The following is a 25727-nucleotide window of genomic DNA, read 5'->3' as shown; positions in this document are numbered from 1 at the left end:
ACCAGTGTTGTTGCCCCCTGTGCCTAACCTTCATACTGTAAAGACTTAAGCATCTGGGTTAAATACCCCCTTGGCCCTCCTGCCAGCACACAGTTTCATACAATAAATATCCCATAACTACCTACTCTTGCATGCACTGTGGTCATGCCCCCCTTCCACTTTCCTTTCCTACAGTAAGTATCTATTTCACATCTCCACTGAATAATTGGTTCCCTGCTCCTCCATCTTCAAATGATAAATACCCCTCACTCTGTCATTTCCACCCTCACTTGGTAAATACCTCCTTGGCCCTGCTGCATATCTGTAAAATAATCCTCCATCTGCCTCCTGCATTTGGATAAGAAAATACCTTTTCATGTGAACAAACCTACTATTTTCATACAGTAACAAACCTATTATCCTTGAACAGTAACACACCTTTAGAGTAAACGTGGGGTGGAAAGTTGAGGCCTGTCACTAGAAGGAAGACAATAACCTTGATGGCTGAGGGGGAGGGATAGCTCAGTGGTTTGAGCATTGGCCTGCTAAACCCAGGGTTGTGAGTTCAATCCTTGAGGGGGCCATTTAGGGATCTGGCGCAATTCTATGAGAGCAAGTTCCAAACTGTGGCTTGTGTTATCATGAAAGTGCAAGTGAAAACGTCTCTACTGGATAGACAGGTGGAACAAGTTTTCTTGGATGGGGGCAGGGTTGAAAAACGTGGAGTATTTAGAAAAATGTGTACATATGATTTGAAAGTACTTTAAAAGAAGATAAAAACATAACGTATTAACTACCTGTTCCTTCTTAAAGTCACGAAGCAAGTAGCACTAGTGTATTGAGTGAGTCAGGTCCTTTTGTCTGTTGATGTGCAAATTAACTAATCAGTCTAAGCCAGGGGTGGGCAAACTTTTTGGCCCAAGGGCCACATCTGGGTGGGGAAATTGCACGCAGGGCCATGAATGTAGGCTGGGGCAGGGGGTTGGGGTGCATGAAGGAATGCGGGTTGTGGGAGGGTGTGCAGTGTGCAGGAAGGGGCTTGGCAAGGGGTTGGGGCACAAGAGGGGTGCAGAGTGCAGGAAGGGACTTGGCAGGCGGTTGGGGTGCAGGATTCAGAAGGGGTGTGGGCACTGGCCCAGCGCTGCTTATCTCGAGTGGCTCCGGGGTGGCAGCGGCGCGCAGCGGGGCTAAGGCAGGCTCCCTGCCTGCCCTGGCCCCACCCCACTCCTAGAAGTGTCCAGCACTGGCTCGCTCTCTGCCCTCTGCTCCCCCCGGAGGCCGCAGAGACGTAGTGCTGGCCGCTTCTGGGAACAGAGGGGGCCTAGGGCAGGTAGGGAGCCTGCCTTAGCCCCACTATGCCATGGGGCTGGTAATCCCATGGGCCGGATTGAAAGCCATGATGGGCCGAATCCGGCCCACGGGCCGTAGTTTGCCCTCCCTTTGTAAGCCTCCTGTTGTGTTATCACTGTATTGGAGAGAGAAGCTTTTCTAAATGTCTGAAAAATATTATATTTAAGTTTGATGCATCTTTCTGAATTTGTACAGCACTCTGTTCTGGTTTTGCCTGTCTGTTTAAGGATGCTATCTCATGGCTTTTTGTACCGATGGGAAGGAATATGTGTTGTTTTCCATTTACTGTAATATTTTTCTAGCTTGGTTCAATGAACAGTAGTTACTGTGAGTTAATATAGTGTATAACTGCATCAGCAGTCAAGTGTAAAAAATCTGAAAGCTGTCCAGCCCATAGTGCTAGTTTTGGTGTTTCATTGAGCTGCAAGATCCAGATTTGCGTGTGACCTTGGTACTTCTGTTTCTGTGGCCAGTAAATTTCAGATCCCTCAGAAAGGTAGCACACATGCATTAAGTCGGTGGTCCCCAACCTTTTCATCTGGTGTCACTTGTCAACGGCAAGCGGCGTCATCGAGAGACGTTCCTGCCGAAATGCCACTTAAATTTGGCAGCATTTTGATGGGTGCTCTCCCGGGGGCCAGGACACAGGCGCATTAAGATGCCCCCGTGGGCGCCCACCACGTTGGGGACCATTGCATTAAGTTATACGTAGGCATATGCCACTCTACTCTTTCTTGAGTTTAGTATAAGTAAGTTTGCATCTGTGTGGGATAAAAGATCTTTTAGAATTGATAGTTTTATGAAATATAGTTCTGTGGAGATAATGAACTTTGAAAAAAATGGGACCCTACAATTCTATATCAGTGATCACTATCCTGTCTTGCTTAGGACACCCAGAACTGTGAGCCACTGTGTTACACCTCTGCCTTAGCAAGAATGAGAACTTTGGGACTGCTAAACTGTGCGTCAGGTCTCTGACACACCAGTTTGTCTGTCTTTCCAACAAATTCATCAAGACTCTACCAGTGTAAACATTCAGGTAACAATCAGTGAAGCCCAGTTCCTGACTTTTCCAGAGACGTCTCTCTGCAGTGTTCAGTCCCTCTCACTGGACACTCAGAAATTATTTGGTGCCTCCAAAGAGAGAATGCACACATCAGACTGTAGGTTGGCTGAAAACACACCCTTCACTTTAATACACAGTACTGATTTTCTAATAAAACAAGAAAAAGTCCTCTGTACCCCCAAGAATAAGTTTAAGAAAGAAGAGAGACTTTATTGATAATAAGCAAGAGAAAAAGAGACAGATATGGTTGCAAATAAAACAACGCACAACACATTTTCTAGTGACTAAAACTTAATCTTAGCAATCTTTGCCTAAGTGGTTTTCTTACTCACATCAGCTGGTGCAAAGTGCTTGTTATGGAAGTATTTTGCAATTTCAACAGCATTAGCCTTTATTTCTCGAACATACTGAAGTCTTTGGCTAGGTGGTGCCTGGGACTCTCTTCTCTCTCTTCTAAATAATTTCTTCTCATCTTGGATACTTTTGCAGCATTGTTTGTGACCAAGCTGCATACTAGACATTTGATTTTTTTTTTACAGTTTGTTATAGCTTTTACTGCTATTTCTTGTAAGTATTCTGTTGTGTGGGCATTTCCTGATGTATCAGTTGTTTCTGTAAGGAAGACATTCCCTTCTTCCGTTGTCACAAAAGCACATACAACAGGATCATTGTGGACATTGCTATTTTACTGTCTAGACCTTTTGCACACTGCTCAGTTTCTATTTTATACACTTTTGCTGTGTTGGAAGGACTGAATCCTGGTCTTAATGACTGAACCATGTTAATGAAGTATGGGTTCTCAATCATATGGAAAGGAGAGTTTGTTGCATAAACAAACCGGGCAATTTTTTCATCAATTACCTTTTTTTATAATATGCTGGTTCTTATCACAAACGTATCTGTGGTTGTTTCTGGATGATGGAGATTTCTTTTTCTTTTTGCTACAGGTGATATGCTTTAGCTATGCGACATACATGATGTGATTGAAACACTGTCATTGGCAGATAACTCTGAAACTATAGAAAATGAGCTCTTGAAGGTGGATAGTCTTCAGAATCCTGTCTGTTGAGGATGGATTCTCCTAAACAAAATAAGTCAATGCAGTTATTTAATTATTATTACCATTCTGCTCATGTAGTATTATTCATTGTATTCGCTGAGACTCAGTACTACTTTAAAGGTGAAATTGTAAAAGGAAGATCTGCCTATTTCAGCTATTTATTTTTTATCACAACTGCATCTAAAATGATAGTACCATAGAGTAGCAACTATATTTTTTGCTCAAACATGAGAATTCAAGACTAATCCAGAAGGAAGACAGGCCTTAAGAAAGAAGTATGAAATAAAAAAGTTTACCAACCTGAAGATCCTGTATGTTCGGACATGTTCCTTTCATCATCTTCAACGCAGCTTCCTCCTGAGAAGGAACACTTCTCATGATGTTGTTTCATTTGGGCAACCAGGCCTTGCATTTCTTTGTTGCACTGTTTGCATTTTGCATGCATGCCTGTCTTACCCACAGGTAGAGGACCTTCATTAAAATATTCCCAAAGTGGGTCTCTTTTACAGCCTACTTCCATTATAGGTTTTCCCTTCTAGTGAGAGAATGGTATGGTAGATCTCAAATCAATGCAGGCTACACTCAGAAAGACCTCAAGACTTCTGGAATATGCTGCTCAAACCGTTTCAGTTTTGTTTCTACTGCCTGTCCGTCCCGTCTCATATTTATCTCCAGACTTCTCCTTGTCCAGATCTGTTCCACCCTGAACAATCTTCTATTCATTGAACTTTTTGAAACTTTGCACTTTTGGAGAGAGGCAAGGGATCGACTCTGTGTACACAAATTTGCAGAGGGACAATAGGGTTGAGGTCTGTTATTTCTCACCTCTATATATTATTTATTTATTTTATTTAAAAACATTTTTGCTTCTAACAAGCATGTGATCTCTGGAGACACAAATGCAGTCTGAGAACTGCAAAACTAAGCATCTCTGATGGAATCTTCTAGATTGAGCACTGAGTCCCATTGGGTAGATAAAGATTAATCTAAATAATCTATATAGAAGCCGCTGGAATCCCATAAAACTGGGTCCCTAATCCATGAACTATTGGAACTCATTTACAAAACTTTTCTTAAACCATTACATGAATATATTGTCTCATACTATGGAAATATAATTTCTCACCCTATTCCACAATGAGAAATCTTTGAGCTATAATGTATATTAATTAAAACTATCTTTAGATAGGTTTTTTCCTCAAAAAGCATTTTAACAAAAAAATCCAATTTAAATACAAAAAAACTGATTTATTTATTTATTTATTACAGATTCATTGATTTTTGTCACCCTGTTTATTATCCTGTCTGGGTATAGTGTAGTAGTACGATATTGATTGTTTGAGCATCTGACACTGCCAGAGAATGTCTAAAGTGTATAATTTAAAAACCAAAGCAAACAAAATATATTTTTAATTCAAATAATAAATCCAGCAAACATTCCTATTCATCATCCTTCCCCTGTTTTTTTGTTTTGTTTTTGAGGAAAAACTATCTTTATTTAGGTTTAAACTGTGTAACAGCATACCCTTAATCCTTCTATTAGTCTCTTAATTTGTCATGGTTACTATAAAGAAGGAAGGAAGTACTGTGCATTCAGTACCTCTTGGCAAGAGATTGCAAAACAAAAACAAAACCGTTTTTTTGAAAGTGGAGGGAAGTGGGGACAATTGACACTTTGTTATATCAAACAGGAACTAGCCCTGATGCTTTTGTAGTCAGCTGTGGTGTTTATTTTTTTTTCTATGTAATGATCAAATATATTTCTACCCTATTCTAAAATCCCATTGTGTCTCATTTTGATATCAATGTGAGGTTTAAGCATTTTTATACTATTAAATAGATGTATTTTAAAACTAAAAGGGTGTGACTTTTTAAAAAACTAATCAAGGCAAGGAAATTCAGAATTAAAACTTTCTCTCCTTAGTCTGCCAAGTTTACCTTTGTTATTACATTCAGTATTAACCAAATGGTGCAATGGTACACTTAACTTTTTGTTCCCTGTAGCCAGTGTCAAGCATTGAGGCAGGATTTTAAAACATTTGTGTCAGAGTTACACTTTCAAAATGTGGGAGCATATACAATCTTGGGTTTGCAAAGGATATATGAATATATTTGGGGAGAAGAACTGACAATGGCCCCGTGTCTGTCATGGTTCCGATAAGATTTATGATACTTTTTAATCTCTATGGCCTTGTAAAGGTTAAATTTATCGTTCACTGACATCGAATGTCATGAGTTTTCTTTCAGAGCAGATTTCCCACACTTAAACAAACATCCTCTGCCTGGACTAAAGAGCCCAGTTCATAAAACAAAAGGAGAGGTTTTGTGACTGTAGGCTGTTTTGAGTGGAATGGTCCCAAGGGAGGAAAGAAGCCTTCCATTGTGTCTCCACACATGTCATAATAATTACTAGCTAGAGCATCCTTGCTTAACGTTGCTGAGAAGCAGTTAGCTTGTGCTAATGCAGTAGTTGAGCATAACTGAAGCAGTGCACTTTATAGGTTGATCACCATGTCGTGAACCCAGCCTAATCCTTGGCACATGTAATTTTGAAATCAAGTTTCCCACAGTTTGGCTTCAAGCTCTGCAACGAGATCTTGGGAAGATCTTACAGCATTCATTGTAAGTGCAGAAAGATTGCATCTCATGTAAAAGCAAAGCTTGCAGTCCACAGGATGTGTGTGTCATGAACTAGTCTGTCTGTGAGAGACATGCTATTTTTAAATAGTTTTCCTGTAAACTCTTGGACACCTTCTCTACTGATCTTTGCTAACAAGGCCATAAGATCACTGGCATTATACTGTACATCTGGATGTTTTCCTGTGTTAACATAATGTTAACACATTACAAAAAACACTGTCATTTTTCATTCTTAGTGAGGCTGCCCTTTCCTTTCATGTGGATGGATGAGACTGATGTTTGTACATTGAGAGGAAACATGCTAAAACTTGCAACTGGTAGGCAAGATCTGGTTCTGTTCTGGATTCTGGCTCACAGTTGTACAGCAAGTCTGTGGCAGTGACTTAAACTGAGGCAGAGAGTTTTCCTGTCTGCAGATATGCATAATATCTCTCTTACCAGGGTGTTTACATATGTATCTTCAGTATTTCTAGTGTGCCTGTCTGTATAGTGTATAGGGTCAGTTGTGTGAAGTGTAAAGTGTGGAAAGTGATTTGAAATCCTTAGATGGAAGTCAATAGGGAAGTATAAATTATTGCTACTATAAGAGCTTGGTTTTCAAAATGTTGTGTAATTGTGAAACTAAGTTGTAGATGCAGTTACCGTAGCTTGCCTGTGCAAGTTTGGTAGTTGCTCACACATGGCAATTGTATGTGAATATGGAAATATCTTGAATTTGCACATTTATGTTGTTATAATGAAAATCTGTTCATAAGGGTCTTATTCTGAGAAGTGCTCAATACCGTTCAGCTCCCACTGAATTTATTTGGAGTTGTAGGTGCCCAGCAGTTTCCTGAGCAGGCTCTAGATATCTGAAAAGAAATCACAAAAGAAGATGTGAGAGAGGGAAATCTCTGGGGTCAGATCCTCTGTCATCAAGGTGCCTGACATGTTGATGAGCAGTAACAGTATCTAAGGGACATTATCCTGTAATCTGGTCTAGGTTGGTGGACACCTGCGCAATGGGTCTCCCCAGAGACCTGTGGATTCATCTGTTTGGCTCTGATTTGCAGAACTGGGGATTAAGATTGTTGCTGCCACTTTGTAAGCTTTATGTTGTATGTATCACCATCTTCTGAATCACCGTTTTCCATCAGCAGGAGTCTCTGGAAATGCTGATTCATAGCAAAATAGGAGACTTAAAACCAAAAACAGAGACTCTTTTTGAAGAAGAGCAACATCAGTGAAAAGGAAATCCTTATTTGAAAGCAAACTATACCTGATATATGGAACTCACTTCTGCAGCTACTAATACAAATAATTTTAGATTAAAAAAGATAAATACACTAGCACCTATAGTTGTGTTATCTAAGGGCTAGATGCTGAAAGTGAATCCATGCGGATGCAGGGATGTGCAGATCCATTTTCAGTATTTAGACCTTAGCTACAATAGTGTAAGGTCTATCCATTTTCATATATTTGGGCATAAAGTGACCCATCCCTGAACTCAAGAATGCATATTGTTCTCTCTCTGCACCCCCACTTCTACCAAATAAATAACATAGTCATGGTGTTGTACAGTCTTGCAGGTGCTTTAAGCAGAAGCTGATATAGGTCACTCCTGATAGCAGAACAATGTAGTTGATGGATTTTGACCTGTTCTGATATGGTAGTAAATAGGAGATTCAGAGAGAGAGAGACTTTTCTAATCTTTTGGCTCTTGTTAACTTTCTGGTTTTGGTCTGTATGAGCAAAGGATTGTTAGAATTTCACTTTAAATAGTTTGTTCTTCCCCTCTACCATTTCTCCAGATTTTAGACCTCAAGTAAGACAATGGAGTTGTTCCCTATCGATTGTACAATATGTTTGGTGCTACTTGAAGCAAGTTTAGCGAGGCAGATGAAGAGATACTATTTCAAAGCTATCATACTTTTAGTTCCTTGAATTTAACTTCTTTGTACCAATATTTTAAGGCTTTCAGGGGGAGGGATAGCTCAGTGGTTTGTGCATTGGCCTGCGAAACCCAGGATTGTGAGTTCAATCCTTGAGGGGGGCCTTTTGGGGATTTAGTTGGGGATTGGTCTTGCTTTGAGCAGGGGATTGGACTAGATGACCGCCTGAAGTCCCTTTTGACCCTACGAATCTATGGTGGTTTGGTTGAACTGAAGGCAGAGTGAAGCAGGAATTGTTTAATAAGTAGAAAAGCTCCATGGAATGTATATGCAGCTACAGCAGTCTTGAAGTAAGATTAAATTAGTGCTGTTTTATAAAATGACACACAGCCTACCAAACCATAGCTAAATATTGACCCCAAAGTAGCAGCCTTGTCCAGGCTCCCACCCACTGAATACTCAGAGCATTCTGCTGTTGGCTGTCAGGGCAGTGTACTACCAGTAAAGCCTGAAGAATTGTCCTGATATGTCCAATTTTGATTATTTTAAGCTGTTGACAGTGGCATTCCCCAAACGAACCCTAAATTGTAGTTAGCCATAATTGGCTTTAAATACACCAATTCTGTGGGAAACCCATGGACCTAGTAATTCTTGATTAATCAGATTCCCTTTGTTTGGTGGAGACTCTTGAACTACTAAATCCTCAATTGTTTTTGTAGATGCAACTCTTCAAGGGTATTTCTAGCGTAGTTCTGCAGTTCATGTTATGAATAGGAAGTTTGAGCACAATTTTCTTGAAGCTAAGCAGGGCTGATTGTAGTTGCTCTTTTCTTCTCTGAATCTGGAAAAATGGGTAAGCCAGTGTATGCTGTATGTTTTTAATAGACTGAATTTTACTATTAATATTGGCCTCAAATTGGGAATACTACCCCATTCAGAAAATCATGGAAGCCTGTCCTCAGCTTTTAAGCATGTGCTTAAATTCCACTGAAATTAAGCACTTAAACTGGTCTGTGAAGGAGGCTGTCCTGCCCTTGGCATTAGCCTATCCTGGTGATTCAGTGGAAGATGGAAAACCCATCATAATGCTGGTAGGTCAGTGGTCCCCAACACAGTGCCCGCTGGGGCATTTATGTGCACCCGCCTAGTGCCCAGCAGGGGAGAGAAGCCGTGGCCCCGCGCCTGCCAGGGACGGAGAACTCTGGGGCTGCAGAGAAACCGCGGCCCGCGCCTGCCGGGGACAGAGAACTCCAGGGCTGCAGGTGCCAATGTTCTCTGTCCCCGGTAGGTGCGGGGCTCACCTAGTGCCCAGCTGGGGAGAGATGCCAGGGCCCCGTGTCTGCTGGGGACAGAGTGCTGCAGGTGCCGGTGTTCTCTGTTCTCATGGCTTCTCTCAGGCTTCTCTCTGCACTGCCCATAACTGCTGCCAAAAAAAAACCAAAACAAAAAGCGCTCCGCCTCTCCAGAATGGACCAAATGTTATGATATTTATTTTGTGAAAATGCCTTAATTTTTCTTACAGATAGAGCAAATTCACATGGTAAGGCGAAAGAGTAATTGCCGAATAATTTAATTGATACCTTTTACATGTAAAATTATTCTTTTTATCTTATGGATACATATATTATGTAATATTAAATATGATGTTTTTCGCATTATTTAATGTACAAATACAAAATAAGCCTTGAAAAACTGTTGGCGCCCTCCACACTCTTCTGAAAACATGAATGTGCTACTGGCTGCAAAAAGGTTGGGGACCACTGTGCTAGACAATTGTGCAATGCTTTACTAAGAAGGAAATTGTCTTCAACTGAGATACATATATGTGCCTGAGGGCAGAAATTAGTTCTGCAATTGAAACTTAGTGAACAATTCTGTTACACAATTCAGACTCAAATTCATCTCCCGCTCCCTCATTTGTTGGCTCTACAAGTGTTACCGGAAGAAAAGTTTACATATGTATGTTACTAAAATCAGCAGCTATGACTGTGAATTCAGCTAGCAGTCAGATCTGTTCAGGAAGTTGGTGGTGTTTTCACATGATTGTGTTTCTGAACATGTCCACAAGTTTAAAACCCCCCTCTCTCTATAGGCGTTGCTGTTAGCAGCACAGATACAAACTTAAATACACATGTGCTAAATGTGACTTCCTAATATATGCATTGCAGTATTTGCTGGCAGTAGTCATGCGCAGCAGCATACCTTGAATTAGCTACAACTTTGTGCAGTCATGCTTGAGTCACTTATTAGCCCTAACTGTTGAAGTGAATCTTATAGTTGACTGCATGTTTTTATCTGTGGTTTTACAGGGAAGGATTGACTTTCATTATTCTGACTTTAGTGAGCTAGACAAATTGGGGGATTGGGCCAAAAGAAATCTGATGAGGTTCAACAAGGGCAAGTGCAGAGTCCTGCACTTAGGATGGAAGAATCCCATGTACTGCTACAGGTTGGAGACCGACTAGCTTAGCAGCAGTTCTGCAGAAAATGACCTGAGGATTACAGGGGACGAGAAGCTGGATATGAGTTAGCAGTCGTGCCAAGAAGGCCAATTGCATATTGGGCTGTATTAGTAGGAGCATTGCCAGCAGATCGAGGGATGTGATTATTCCCCTCTGTTTGGCCACATCTGGAATACTCTGTCCAGTTTTGGTCTCCCCACTACAGAAGGGATGTAGGCAAATTGGAGAGAGTCCAGTGGAGGGCAACAAAAATGATTAGGGTCCTGGGGCACATGACTTATGAGGAGAGGCTGAGGGAGAGGTGGTGGATATGGTATACTTGGACTTTAGTAAGGCATTTGATATGGTCTCGCATGATATCCTTATTGATAAACTAGCAAATACAACTTAGATGAGGCTACTATAAGGTGAGTGCATAACTGGCTGGATAACCGTACTCAGAGAGTAATTATTAATGGTTCCCAATCCTGCTGGAAAGGTATAACAAGTAGGGTCCCGCAGGGGTCTGTTTTGGGACCAGCTGTGTTCAATATCTTCATCAACAACTTAGATATTGGCATAGAAAGTACGCTTATTAAGTTCGCAGATGATACCAAACTGGGAGGGATTGCAACTGCTTTGGAGGATAGGGTCATAATTCAAAGTGATCTGGACAAACTGGAGAAATGGTCTGAGGTAAACAGGATGAAGTTTAATAAAGACAAATGCAAAGTGCTCCACTTAGGAAGAAGCAATCAATTTCACACATACAGAATGGGAAGAGAGTGTCTAGGAAGGAGTATGGCAGAAAGTGATCTAGGGATTATAGTGGACCACCATGAGTTAACAGTGTGATGCTGTTGCAAAAAAAGCGAACATGATTCTGGGATGCATTAACAGGTGTGTTTTGAGCCAGACACGAGAAGTCATTCTTCCACTCTACTCCGTGCTGGTTAGGCCTCAACTGAAATATTGTGTCTGGTTCTGGGCACTGCATTTCCAGAAAGATGTGGAAAAATTGGAGAGGGTCCAGAGAAGAGCAACAAGAAAGATTAAAGGTCTAGAGAACATTACCTATGAAGGAAGGCTGAAAGAATTGAGTTTGTTTAGTTTGGAAAAGAGAAGACTGAGAGGGGACATGATAGCAGTTTTCAGGTATCTAAAAGGGTGTCATAAGGAGGAGGAAGAAAACTTGTTCATCTAAGGATAGAACAAGAAGCAATGGGTTTAAACTGCAGCAAGGCCAGTTTAGGTTGGACATTAGGAAAAAGTTCCTAACTGTCAGGGTGGTTAAACACTGGAATAAACTGCCTAGGGAGGTTGCGGAATCTCCATCTCTGGAAATATTTAAGAGTAGGTTAGATAAACATCTATCAGGGATGGTCTAGACAGTATTTGGTCCTGCCATGAGGGCAGGGGACTGGACTTGATGACCTCTCGAGGTCCCTTCCAGCCCTACAGTCTATGAATTTATGAACTGGGATTGTTTAATCTGCAGAAGAGAAGATTGAGGGGGGATCTGATAGCAGTGTACAACTACCTGAAGAGAGATTCCAAAGAGGATGGAGGTAGGCTGTTCTCAGTTGGTGACAGATGACAGAATAAGAAGCAATGGTCTGAAGTTGCAGTGGGGGAGGTCTGGATTCGATATTAGGAAACACTATTTCACTAGGAAGGTGGTGAAACACTTGAATGCGTTACCTAGGGAATGGTGGTGGAATCTCCATCCTTAGAGGTTTTTAAGACCCATCCTGACAAAGCCTTGGTTGGGATGATTTAGTTGGTGTTGGTCCTGCTTTGAATGGAGGATTGGACTAGATGACCTCCTGAGGTCTCTTCCAACCTAATATTCTATGATCTGCTTTTTATGAAAAGTTGGAATTCCAGTTTTACACTCTGACAACTATTTCTAGCCAAGAAAAATAATTAAATGCATAAAAAGTTAGTCCCTGATGGTGGTGGACTGAGGGGGTATATGTCTCTTGAATTTTATTTCTTTAATATAATTATAAAGAAATTGGCAGTATTTTTTTTTAACCTAAATGCTTGCTCATCTTCCCTTTCCTTTTTATAATTCCCCTTCCCTAGGTACTTATTAGAACAGGACTTTCCAGGCATGAGGATCGGTCCAGAGCCTACCACAGATTCTTTCATTGCTGTGATGTATGGAGATACAGAAGGGAGTACTCCTGGAAATGCTTTGGTTGTGGACCCTAAGAAGCCATTCCGTAAACTCAGCCGCTTTGGAAACGCTTTTCTGAACAGGTAAGGGCAGGCTTATTGCTGGCCTTTTGTTTTAAAGTTTTAAATTCCATCTGTCTCACCAGTAACTGCACACCACACCATAATAACTCTAGCTCAGGAACCAATCCATGCAACAAACCTCAATGCCAACTCTGCCCACATATCTACACCAGCGACACCATCACAGGACCTAACCAGATCAGCCACACCATCACTGGTTCATTCACCTGCACATCCACCAATGTAATATACGCCATCATATGCCAGCAATGCCCTTCTGCTATGTACATCGGCCAAACTGGACAGTCTCTACGGAAAAGGATAAATGGACACAAATCAGACATTAGGAATGGCAATATACAAAAACCTGTAGGAGAGCACTTCAACCTCCCTGGCCACACTATAGCAGACCTTAAGGTGGCCATCCTGCAGCAAAAAAACTTCAGGACCAGACTTCAAAGAGAAACTGCTGAGCTTCAGTTCATCTGCAAATTTGACACCATCAGCTCAGGATTGAACAAAGACTGTGAATGGCTTGCCAATTACAGAACCAGTTTCTCCTCTCTTGGTTTTCACACCTCAACTGCTAGAACGGCCTCATCCTCCCTGATTGAACTGACCTTGTTATCTCTAGCTTGCTTGCTAGCACACATATATATACCTGCTCCTGGATATTTCCATTACATGCATCTGATGAAGTGGGTATTCACCCACAAAAGCTCATGCTCCAAAACGTCTGTTAGTCTATAAGGTGCCACAGGATTCTTTGCTGCTTTTACATCTCTGTGTCATTTACTGAGACTACTCATTTTCTGCTGTATTCCTTTCTAACAATACAAATGATGCATATTCAAATACAGCAACCAGCAACTGGGAATTGTTATAAAAATTAATATCTAAAGATTGAAATACCATATAGTGATTTTTAACATGGAGCTGAATGTATAAAATCACAACAGTTGACTGTGAAGGGAGAGTATCAGAGGGGTAGCCGTGTTAGTCTGGATCTGTAAAAGCAGCAAAGAATCCTGTGGCACCTTATATACGTCTGTTAGTCTATAAAGTGCCACAGGACTCTTTGCTGCTTGTGAAGGGAGATAACATGCAGTAAACAAACATTGTAATGGTCATCCAAACTACACAAAAATATAAATATGATGTATGTTCAGTTACAGGAACTGGACTTGTCATTATGAAAAATAATTCACAAAAAGCTCTTAAAGGTCTCTTCAGCCAAACATCTCTTGGGTGTGAGAGTTTCAGCAATACATAACTCTAGAGCAGACTTAGTCCTAGCTGGCCTTCTCTACCTTAGAGAGTGGAACGTGTAGATTGCCACCAACGTAAGTACCAATGGAACTGTGTCCCCATACCAGCTATGCTCTTTCAGGTACAGGTTGGTTGTAGTTTTGGTCTGCATCCATTATTGTGCTCTTTTACATCGTTGCTTTTGTGTTGCCCTCTGGATACCACAGTTCCTGGCACAGCCCTCTAGAGCAGTGGTTTCTGGAGATTTAAAAGACCTCCTAAGAGGGACAACACTTGAAAAATTCTGCATGATTTGTGTGCACTTCCAAGCTGCAAGTGATGAATTTTGACGAGTGGAATAGATGAAGACCGCCCTCAAGGGTTTTGATAAGACAGTGTAGTACTGGGATTTCGGTGGGTGGTGGTTGTTGTTGTTGTTGTTATATTTTTATTTTGCATAAATGTGGGATTTTTAACTGCTTGTAAGCTTTGCAACCTGGAGCACATAGTACTTCACTGGGGGAATTCTGCACCACTGCACATGAGCAGAATTTATGTTCCCTGCAGAAAAATGACACCCTGACAGGGAAGCAAAGGGAAGCTACAAGATCGGTCGTGCAGCCCTTCCCAGCAGTATGTTTCAGGTGCCCAAGGCAGCTGGCAGAAAGGTAAATCACTGTGGAGCAGGAGGCAGGACTGGGGAAAACCCAGCTGGTGACTCCTACCCTGCGCCGGGCTCAGCTGCTAGTCACAGCTGGGCTGAGGAGGACAGGACTTCCTCTTCTCCTGCATGGCATCCTGGGCTAGGTCAAACCCATCCCCAGATTTCTCCCCCGGCTTCAGGAAGCTCTGCAAACTCCACACACACACACACACTTCTTGCACCCATCAGCTGCAGGGGGAGGGATCCCTATACACCCAGACCCCCCTGCTGAACTCTATCCTCCCACTCCGATATAACCCCCCCGCTGAACCCCAACCACCTTCTCCTGGACCTCCCTGCAGAGTCCCATTTCTCTTGCACTCAGAACCCCCAACCAGCCCCTGTGGATCCAGATCCCATCCACACCTGGATCCCCCACTGAGCTGCCCACACCCAGATTGCCCCACCCAGAATCCTCTCAACCCACACCTGGATCCCCCCACATTAAGCCCTTCCACACCTGAATCTGACCTTGCTGAGCCTGCCTTCCCACCCAGAGAGGCAGGGCCCTGGGGTGTTTCTGGGACAGGCTGAGTCCTTGCGCTGTGTTAGGATTGGGTGCTGCCTCACTGCTGAGTCTGTGTCCTGGGGGGAGCTGCATAGTGATCTCCCACCTCTGTGCAGCCAGTGGCCTGTACTCCCCAATATCATGCTGGAGCCTCCACATTTATTTGACAAATAAAATTAGCAGAATTTTAAAATATTGTATGCGGAATTTTAATTTTTTTTGGCACAGAATGCCCTCAGGAGTAACATAGACTGTATTTATGGATTGGGTCAAATCCTTGCTGAGTTAAAATTCTCAGTGACTTCAGTGGACAGAGTAAGTACTTCATGAACCAGCCTTCTTTTGTTTTCCTGCTGTACTCAGTGGTGGTTTGAAGAGGAAGCCAGGACCTGCCAGACAAATTAAGTTAACTTCTACAGAAGTTAAATTGATTCCCTTCTGACACGAGTGCTTCCTGTTCTGCTGATAAACTCTGTCTTGTGCTTCAGCAGAGCTGTTAGAGTGCAGTTTTTAGTGATGGAAGAAAGGTTGTGTCTGCTTGAAGCCAGGCAGACTAAGTTGCTAAGAAATGATTGTATGTCGATAACTACATCAGCTCTCTGGGCAGTTGCAGTTAGGCTTTATTTAAAATGAATTTTTGTAGCAAACACTGCTTGTTATTGTGACCAAAGCTCTGGTCTCCACTGCATGTTCCTCTATTCTTTCTTCACAAGACAGTGTAGTACTGTGTAGTATTCTGTATTCCAAGCAATCTATGAAAGCCATGTATATGAGAAGTATGTAGTAAACAGTACTTATGCAATGCACTACTGATTAAACAGACACATAGTAATGGTAAACATTTGCTGACATAAATAGGACGACCTAGATTCTTTCCTAAATCGCCCCGTAGCTAACCGTCTCAGCCCCCGAGTTGCCCCAAAGGAAGGCTATGTTCCTGGCTGAAAAGAAAATGTGTCAGACATGGTTACTGACTAAATTATTAAAATACATGCACTGCTTTGGTTGTCATGGTGCAAGATACTCTACTGCGATGGGATTAAAAGCCAGCAATCTTCGCCTTCCTGACACTTACAAGCTCCCAGTCAGTGTGTCCAAAATTGCTGCAAAAAATTATCATTCATCTGTTATTCTGACCATGTTACTTTTAACTCCAAATCCCTCAACTGCCTCCACTTACCCTATCAAGTGTCAACTTCTTAAATTTGCATTTAAGGACTCGCATAACTTCCACCTTCCCTATATCTCAGATCTTGTTACTTATTTTCCCTCCCTTATCCCCTTTAGGTTACTGATATTGACAATCTTGGCATCTCACTATATCATTTTTCCATTTCTATATTTTTTGGTCTTGCTCTGTGCTGCTCCCTTTGGTTAGAACAGCCTTCCAATCCCAGTACTTCAGGACCCCTTGTGACCTGGGGTGTCTGGGGTAGCCCTCACTGAAAATGCCAGTGTCAGGGCAGGCTGCAAAAAGAACAGATTCTCTCAAAACTGGTGGTTAACACTAAAGTCGCAAACAGTGCTCCTGCTCCCTACACTGGTTATCAAGAAGCTGAAAAAAAGAAATCACACATCCCCCTTTATTGCATTCCAGTTCTCTTGCTTCCAATTGGTGCATCAGTTCAGTAAAGTGAGAAGTTATATTTACCCATGAAAGCTCATGCTCCAAAACTTCTGTTAGTCTATAAGGTGCCACAGGACTCTTTGTTGCCTTTAAAAGCTCTGCTCACTTATGCAAAATGTTCTTCTGACCCCAAAGGCCAGCCACGTTGCCAGGTCAATACTAGCTTGGATGTTATCCAAAATACTGTGTGGCCAGCCAATCCTTTAGTGTATAAAACTAATGGTTTGTTGTAAATAAAAAAGAAGGAACAAAAAGAGAGTTGTTAAATGGTAAAGCAGGTACATACATGCAAGTACTTCAAAGTCCATATATCAGGTTGTTAGCAGCGTTGGTGTGTTGCTGACTTGAAAGTCCCCCTGGAACACATCCACAGCTTGAATGGGTCATTCAGACCTTTGTTCAGAACTTCAGTTTGTAGAAAAGTTACTCCAGAGGTAAGAAGCAGGAATAAAGACAAAATGAAGAAGATGCAGCCTTTTATATTCTTCTGCCACGTGGCTTGTATTTCCTTTGTCCCAAACACAAGTTTCACAGCACATGGCATGGAAAATCCTTAGAGTTCTCTGTCCATAAACATATGCCCCTACATGTCTTGCCGACTCACAAGGTGTATCTCCTGACTCCTTTCCCTGGGTTCATTGTACCACTGATGATCCTTGATGGACCATCGAACAGGCTAGGCAGTGCTGATGCCAATCTGTCTGGGGGTTGTTGCAGGCACAGAGGGTGCCCGAGGCAATTAACAGTGGTTCGTTGCCCAGAGTGCGTGGCACCAATAAACACACCAGGGTGGAGAAGCAAGCAAAGTTTATTTGAGATCTCAAAGCGGTGCAAGGAGACGAACGCCTCAAATCATGCACACCTACACAAGCGGCTTTTCCCTTTTTATAAGTTTTTTTTTCTCTTTCTCCCCCCCCTCCTCTCCCTGTAGCAGTTACGTAAGTGCAGGTGCATTAAGTAATCTTGGCCGCGGCAGCTCGTTAGTAAGTTTTCCTTCTGCAAGTTATCTTGTCCTTCTGCTAAAGGTGCACAGGCCTTATCACCACTGCTTTAGACTGGTTTTAGCTGTGCTGCAACTGATAACTTATTGTTACACATTTAATTTCACAGCTGCTAGCTTTCTAGATCAAGTAGAGTTCAACATGGAGGAGCTTTGGTTCACTGAGGCCTAGATTTATGCCTAGTGACACCAACAGGGTGTCACCCAGAAACACAGCACAAGTTTGGAAGTACAGATATACGGTACAGATCTATAATTCATAATACAAAAGTGACACAAACATATAAACAAGATTATCATACTTGGCCAATTGTAACATATTCGCAGATTCTTTACACGGCGTATCTGGTCAGATTCATTGCATTTTATAATATTGGTATCAATAACATCACAAAGTGTTCCAAATATTCCATACAGTATCACTTTTTTAAGAATTCAGATCTTTCTTAAAGACTCGTGTTCCACAATGCCCACATCAGTCAAGAAGAAATAGTGACTGAGAGTAGTTAGCAAACAAACAAGAAGGCAGCAGTACCATCAAGAGTTGTACATAATGAACCTAACTGACCACATTATTATTATATTTTTTATTCCTCCCTACTTTTTGTTGCTCTTGATAGTAGTTGACATGTCTAAAACGAAATGCTAAGTTCCTAGGTGCAGCAACAGTATTTCTTTTTTTGTTCTGTTAAAAAACAACCTAGTTAGCATGCCTTTAGGTGCTGATGAAGTACTCAAGATTGAAAATTGCTACAAGGTTGCAGAAAAAAATTGTATATTAATTTGCATTTGAGAAATAGCATGTGATTATGTAATTAAAAGGCTATCTGGTAATACATACAGTGTACACCAGAAGGTAGGGTTAAGGATGTAAGTGCAACCTTAATTTGATTTTTTTAAAAGAAAGAGGTTTTGATTGCTTATTTGAGCAGCCTTGATGTTCTCAGCATAGTTTTACGTATGGGTTATTCAATAAAATTGAATGTAGATTTTGGACAGTAAAGCAAAACTTAGTTTTCGGTTTCAGATACTGCAACTTCTTTTTAGGCAGACTTTTTCTAAAATTGTTGCAATCCAAAATAATTATAAATTTCGGCTCACTTCTGATTTCCAGACCAATGTACATCAGCTTCAGTTTTCACCTAATCTGTTGTTGCCAAGGACCACTGCTCTACTTGTAGACAAAGGAGATGCATTCAAATCAGGAATGCATGAAATGGAAGATGGTATATGTTGGTAAATTGATCTTTGTAGCATGGCACTTATTTGCTCCTTCTTGATTTATTGTCTTTTGAGAGGGTTGGCAAGTGTGCTGGAAACAGACAAGTCATCTACGCAAGATTCTTTCTGCAATATACCCAAGGTTTCTTGTTGATTCCATTCTGATGAAGATGTCTCACTTTTACACTTGTAGTGATAGTCTGATATCACTGCTTGTACTTGTGTTTCTGTACTTGTATGTTTAATTTCAAATGTGGAAAACATGGAATGAAAATCCTATGTATGGTGCTAATGGGGAGGAAAGTTTCAGTGTTGTACTTATGGCACTACAACAGTGTTTTACAACAACTTTGTAAACCTGTTTTTTGGTGCATGTCTGTTTGTTTCTGGACAGTTAAGTACAATAGCAAGGTGTATATGAGACAAATGTGCTTTGAGAGTTATCTCAGAACTAGGATTTATTGCATTTCAGGTCCATAGCATAACTTTTTCTTAAAACTTGTCATAAAAAGCAGTTTAAACTGATCATGCTGATATAATTACATTTACAGTTTGAAACTTTTCTATGAAATATCAGACCTACCTTTGTGGAAATATTTTTGTAACCTGGCTCCACTTTGCTTTCAGGTCTGTCATAAACGGTTAGTTAAGAGTTAATGGAACAGAAGTACTTCATCTCTCTTTTGTCTGTAAAGGGTTAACAAGATCAGTGAGCCAGGCTGTTACCTGACCAGAGGACCAATCAGGGGATAGGATACTTTCAAATCTTGAGGGAGGGAAGTTTGTGTGTGTGCTGTTAGTTTTTGGTGGTTGTTCACTCTGTGGGCTCAGAGGGACCAGAGGTGCAACCAGGTTTCTCTCCAATCTCTCCGATACAGGCTCTTATAAGTTGAGAATAGTGAGTACTGGGTAGATAAAGCGAGTTAGGCTTATGTTTGTTTTCTTTATTTGCAAATGTGTGTTTGGCTGGGAGGAGTTCAAATGTGTATTTGGCTGGAAGGATTTTAATTTGTACTTGTATACTTAGGCTGGGAGGGTATTCCCAGTGTCTATAGCTGAAAGACCCTGTAACATAATCCATCTTAAATTTACAGAGATAATTTTTACTGTTTTTTCTTTCTTTAATTAAAAGATTTTCTTGTTTAAGAACCTGATTGTTTTTTTTTATTCTGGTGAGACCCCAGGGGGCTGGGTCTGGATCTACCAGGGAATTGGTGGGGAGAAAGGAGGGAAGGGGGAGAGAGAGGTTAATTTTCTCTCTGTGTTATGATTACTTTCTCTCTCAGGGAGAGTCTGGGAGGGGGAAAGAGAAGGAGGAGCGAAGGTGAATTTTCCTCTCTGTTTTAAGATTCAAGGAGTTTGAATCACAGTAATCTTCCAGGGCAACCCAGGGAGGGGAAGTCTGGGAGAGGCAATGGTGAGGGAAATGGTTTACTCCCCTTGTGTTAAGATCCAGAGGGACTGGGTCTTGGGGGTCCCCGGGTAAGGTTTTGGGGGGACCAGAGTGTACCAGGTACTGGAATTCCTGGTTAGTGGCAGCGCTACAAGTACTAAGCTGGTAATTAAGCTTAGAGGAATTCATGCTGGTACCCCATCTTTTGGACGCTAAGGTTCAGAGTGGGGAATTATACCATGACAAGATCATAGACTAATCTAGAAATTGCAATCAGCCATTTCTATCACTCCTTTTCTAGCTTGTCCTCTTCTGTATCCTATTAATGCTTCTTGTGTGATCTGCAGTGTTATCCCCACATCTAACTATAGCTCTTGTTTTGCCTGTACAACCTGTCACTGCTGTCACATCATTTGGCTTGTGGAGAAATTTGAACATTGTAGCATTATTCAGCTGAAATAAAGGTTCTTCTTTCTCATAAGATGGATGCTGAATTTTCTAGTTGACACTAAACAGCCACCAGGCTTTCTACATTAAGATGAGATGGTGTGCAAGTGCGTGGATTAAGAAAAAATTCAGTCTCTACAATATATTTCTAATAAAAGAAGGTGTTTTCACTTTGTACATATTGGCCATTGTTCTCCTTTTGTCCTCTTAATCATCTAGTTTATATTCTAGGGGTCAAGTCTTGCATCTGATGTATGTTTACATTTTTGTATTTCCTTGACTGTTGATGCCTGTATAGTGTTGTTCCTCAGAATCTGGCCAGTTTTGTGCTTTTTAGTGCATCGTTTCCTTTGTTATCTCTGCTGTTGGGAAGTGAAGGGCAAAGCTTTTTTTTAATAGCAGCGTCTCACTGACCTTTCAAAAGCAGCACAAATTTGCAAAACCTTTACTTAGATAAAGCTACTTTGATGTTTGCAGAATTTGATATATTTAGTACTCCTTTGTATTCTCTATAGTAATTATAGGAGATACTGAGATAATGTTGTTTGTTTAACGTGTGCTATTGAAAAATCTAGGTGGTTGTGTGTCTCTGAATCAGAAGGGATGACAGACAGATACAGAGTTTGGTTTCCGGAGCGATGCCTTTTAATGGATAAAAGCAAGGAGTTTCTCTGTGCATTTTCTCCAATATCATTACTTCTAAAGGTCATCTGGAAAATAAGACAAGGCTTGAGTTTGTTGATAGCTTCTAACTTGGGTCCCTCCAATTCTCCTGGATCTTCTAGATCGTCTATCTTAGAAGCAGGAGCATATTGTCCATCTGGACTTGAGATTTCTGCAGTTGGCTGCCTGAGCCATACTATACTAACACATTTTGACTTCGACTGGGGTATGTTTTGTTAGAGAGCCATGAATTCTACACAGTACAGTACAGAACATCTTTCTTTAGACCACTCAGAAGAAGATTGTTTTAGCATCTGCCTCTATGCTGGACTATTTACTATCATAGGCCAGTTTGGCCTTTAAGTACGAGGTTTATTATTTGGCTGTATCAGCTCATATATCTATTCAAAGATCTTTCTTCTTCTGACATCTACTGTCTGAAGCACCACTTCCTTGGGACTTGCCAAGTTGAGCTCACTACCGTTTGAATTTTGGGAGCGTGGCCACTGTGCTGTCTCTGAAGACCCTGTTACTGATATCATTAATGTCAGCCATGAGAGTCAGTGAGATCCAAAACCTATTGGTTGACTCTCCTTACAGTGTTCCATAAGGATAAGGTGTTCCTACTCACCTGCTAAATTTCTGCCTAAAGCTCTGAAGGTGATTTTTTTTCTCCATTTGAAATAATTAGCCTGTCTGTATTTTATTCCTCTATATTACATATTTTACCAGAGGGGGGATAGGCTTTACTGTCCAGTTGTTGATAGGGCCCTGATCTGCTACCTAAATAATGCAAGTCTTGTGCAAGTCTCCTAGGCTATTAATGACATATAGGGATAGCTTTTCCCTTTAGATTTATCAGCACTTGGAAAGTGTCAAAGTGGCTCATATTTTATATCCAAACTCTTTATGAACTTGCAGATGATATAGTTTAAGGGCTTTGGGTACTATATTTTTCCAGGTCAGAAGAACTCTGCCTGAGCACTTTCTATCACTGTGGTGTGTAAGGCTGGTCTTTGGAGTTCTTTGTGTGTGTTTAAACAGGACTACTCTCCTGATTTGACAGTTTATTACAGATCTGATATCTCTGTAGCTTTCTACCTGCCTTCCTCAGATTTTTAGAGTCTCTGGGATTTTTACTAAATGGAAAGGAACTGAGGCCATAGCTGTATATATATGCAGTAACTTTGCACCTGGCATTTGGTTTCTTGCCATGGCAAGTGCGTGACCCATTGTTGCCATCCTTAACGATTTTATCAAATGTTTCATTATCCTTGGTATTTTTAGTACAGCCTCAGCTCCTGGAGGCAAATAGTTACATGAGAATCTGTTTTTTTTATTTTAAATGAAAGTTTCTGGCTCTAGTTGCTGCAGAAAAAAGCCTGAAAATGTGAATGGAGTGTACCTTAGGGGCTCAGAAACTTTAAGGCAAAGTAAAGGAAAACCAAAAATATTATTTTTTAAAATCTCATGATTGTACATTTGTGGTAGGCAATACAGTGACCGCAGTGTTCACTGCTTTACAAAGAGGTCCACCTTTGTTAAGAGTACATGGACTCAAGAGTGGGGATTTTTACAGGCAATCTAACCAAGAACTAGAGCTGCTGTAAATAATGTCTTTCCTCCTTCCCTGCAGGTTCATGTGTGCTCAGTTGCCTAATGAGGTTCTGAAGAGCATCAGCATCATTGATAGTCCCGGCATTCTTTCAGGAGAGAAACAGCGCATCAGTAGAGGTGAGTTGAAGCAGTCAAAGTAGCTAACGCCTCTAGTGACCTGTTCTGCTGTACTGGGAAATTGGTCCGGCTACTCTATCTTAAGAGCCTGCTCCAGTGGCTTGGAAATGGTGCGGTTCCACTGTGATGTGGGAGACCTGTGTGTAAATTATCTCTCTTTGGGTCTCTTGTGCTGAACAAATGTTACAAAGTCTGTTGCAATCAATGTTTTGAGGTTGTAGAGCTTGAGATCAATGTTCCATTCATGTTGAGTGGTGTAGAGGATTTTGTTATTGTGCTGAAATGCACCAAAGCACTTTAATTAAACAAAAACAAAAAACATTGTGTTGAATTTTCAGAGTCCATCAAACACAGTCTCTCAGTGTATATAAAACTAAAGAAACAACCAACAAGAAACTTCAAGTACACCTCTACCCCAATATAATGCCACGTGGTAGAATACAAATTCAGGTATAATGCGGTAAAGCAGGGCTCCGGGGAAGGGGCGGGGCTGCTCACTCTGCTGGATCAAATCAAGTTCGATATAACGCGATTTCACCTATAAAACAGTAAGATTTTTTTGGCTCCCGAGGACAATATTATATTGAGGTAGAGGTGTAGTTTAACAGCACACTAAATATTTGCAAAAATTGACAAAGTCTCTATTGAGCATGCAAACCACAACTCTTTTCAAAGGCTTATAACTTGCCCAAATTTGGGTGGTTTTTCAGAAGAATAGTAAATGAGTGTTGTAGTTCCAGAAATTGGTTACATTTAGTAGTGCGAATAATGTAAATTATAAATATGTAGATTATACTTATAGGCGAGGCTGATAGCATTGTTTATTTTTAAGGCTGCCCAACTCTTGCTATTATTACACTGTGTTTTCAGTTGCTTATCACTTTGCCAAACTTTAACTGTTCGAGCTGAAATTTTCCATGCTTGTTGTCTACCTCAGGCTGAATTATTTTGGAAAATTTCAGCCAAATGATTTAGCCATTTCGGAGAATAAAGCTAGGAAAAGAGAGGTTGTTTTGCCCATGTAAAAAATTCGAGACCTTTTATCTGAAATGCTCTATCACTCCCACGCTTTGAACCAGGCACTTGAAATTTGGCAAGGAGGCTGGAATTTGTGTCAGGGATGCCCCTGTGAAATGGCTTTTGCTACCCCTATGAAAAATCCACCTAAATTTGGCGAGGTTATAAGCCTTTGAAAAATGGCAGTTTGCACATGCTCAATAGAGACTTCATCGATTTTAGCAGCTAAAGTCTCTGAAGACTTTTGTTCTCACACCTCTTGCATCTCCTAGTGCTGACACTGAGCATACACCATCCCAGCTGAGTGATTAAGCATGATTCATCCCCTCACAGCTCCTAGAGCTGACTATATTGCGCTTGTACCATCCCCACAGAGCAACTGAGCATATTCCCTCCAGCCCAGGGCTACAGGGGTGAAACCAGACTTTATCAGTAATGACTGCTGTGGGCCAGTGGGGGATAATTCACTGGAACTGATAGCAGAAGGTATGTCTCCCCTGTAGTCTGTGTCGCTCCTGTCAGTGCCAAAGGAGCTTGGAAGAAGCCATCTGACTAGAATGTGGAGTGGTTGGAAAGGAGGAGATTGCAAAAAGTAATCTAGTGAGGCAGGGACCTGAGGTATGGAAACTGGGGCTTGTTTGCCAAGAAGACGGAGAGGCAGGGATTGGGTGCTGCAGCAGGGGGAAAAGGTAAATTAGGCCTGATTGTGCAAGGAGACTGGCGTTGGGAGCCAGGAAAGGACTAGGAGCTGGTGAGGGAAACAGGAGGGTGGGCCAGGAGTCAGATGGCTGGAGGCAGAGAACACTAAGATATGACAAGGAGCTGGGATACTGGGGGATGTAAAGTGGCTAGGCCTAGTTGGTAAAGAGACTAGGATTGAGAGACAGGAAAGGAGACGCGTCTGAGACCTACTGGATAAGAAGACTGGGACTAGGAACCAGTGTGGAGTGGAACAGGCATGAGAGAGGAGGGAAGATAAGTTTGGTGAGGAGTTGGGGTACAGAGGGGACTGAAATTGGATGAGGGACGTGGGGAAGGAGACTAGGAGTAGAAGCCAGTGGGTGGAGAGGTGAGAGACAGATCATATGAGGAGCCAGGAGTGGGGAACTGGGACTGGCTGGGTAGGGAGATTAGGGATGAGGAGTTGGAGGGGGAGGGGGAGAACTGGGACTGGTGAGGAGACTGGGACTGGGCTGAGGAGACTGAGCAGTGAGGACTGGGATTGGGTAGGCAAGAAGAATTGGACTTGTACAAGGAGCCCGTGGTGGGGGAAGAGACAGGATTGGGACAGATGAAACCCCATGGCAAAATGTCTTATCTTCACTAGATTAGAGGGGAATGAAAACCTACAACTATTATCAGTTACTTCGTTAGTTCAACTGTCAGAGCTCTGCGCACTGAAGCTAAAGGTTCCAATTTCGCTCATGACCCATTTGGTGTCAGTATGATGCCACGTGATGGAATTTGTTTTTTCAGTTTGCTTTTTTAAAAACCTCAGAAATTACATACAAAAAG

General features: G+C 41.6%; 1 protein-coding gene across 1 annotated transcript in view; it reads left to right on the top strand.

Annotated features, from left to right (window-relative positions):
* Positions 1-25727, top strand: part of EHD4 (EH domain containing 4) — a 56387-nt gene that overhangs the window by 1104 nt on the left and 29556 nt on the right. Inside the window, exons 2-3 of the mRNA XM_030559559.1 lie at positions 12496-12672; positions 23098-23195. Coding sequence (XP_030415419.1) covers positions 12496-12672; positions 23098-23195 — 275 coding nt within the window. The remainder of the gene's footprint in view (positions 1-12495; positions 12673-23097; positions 23196-25727) is intronic.

Source organism: Gopherus evgoodei, chromosome 4 (assembly GCF_007399415.2).
Source record: "Gopherus evgoodei ecotype Sinaloan lineage chromosome 4, rGopEvg1_v1.p, whole genome shotgun sequence".
Lineage (NCBI taxonomy): Eukaryota > Metazoa > Chordata > Testudines > Testudinidae > Gopherus > Gopherus evgoodei.
The sequence above is the reverse complement of the archived record's forward strand: the minus strand, read 5'-3'. Positions and strand labels throughout refer to the sequence as shown.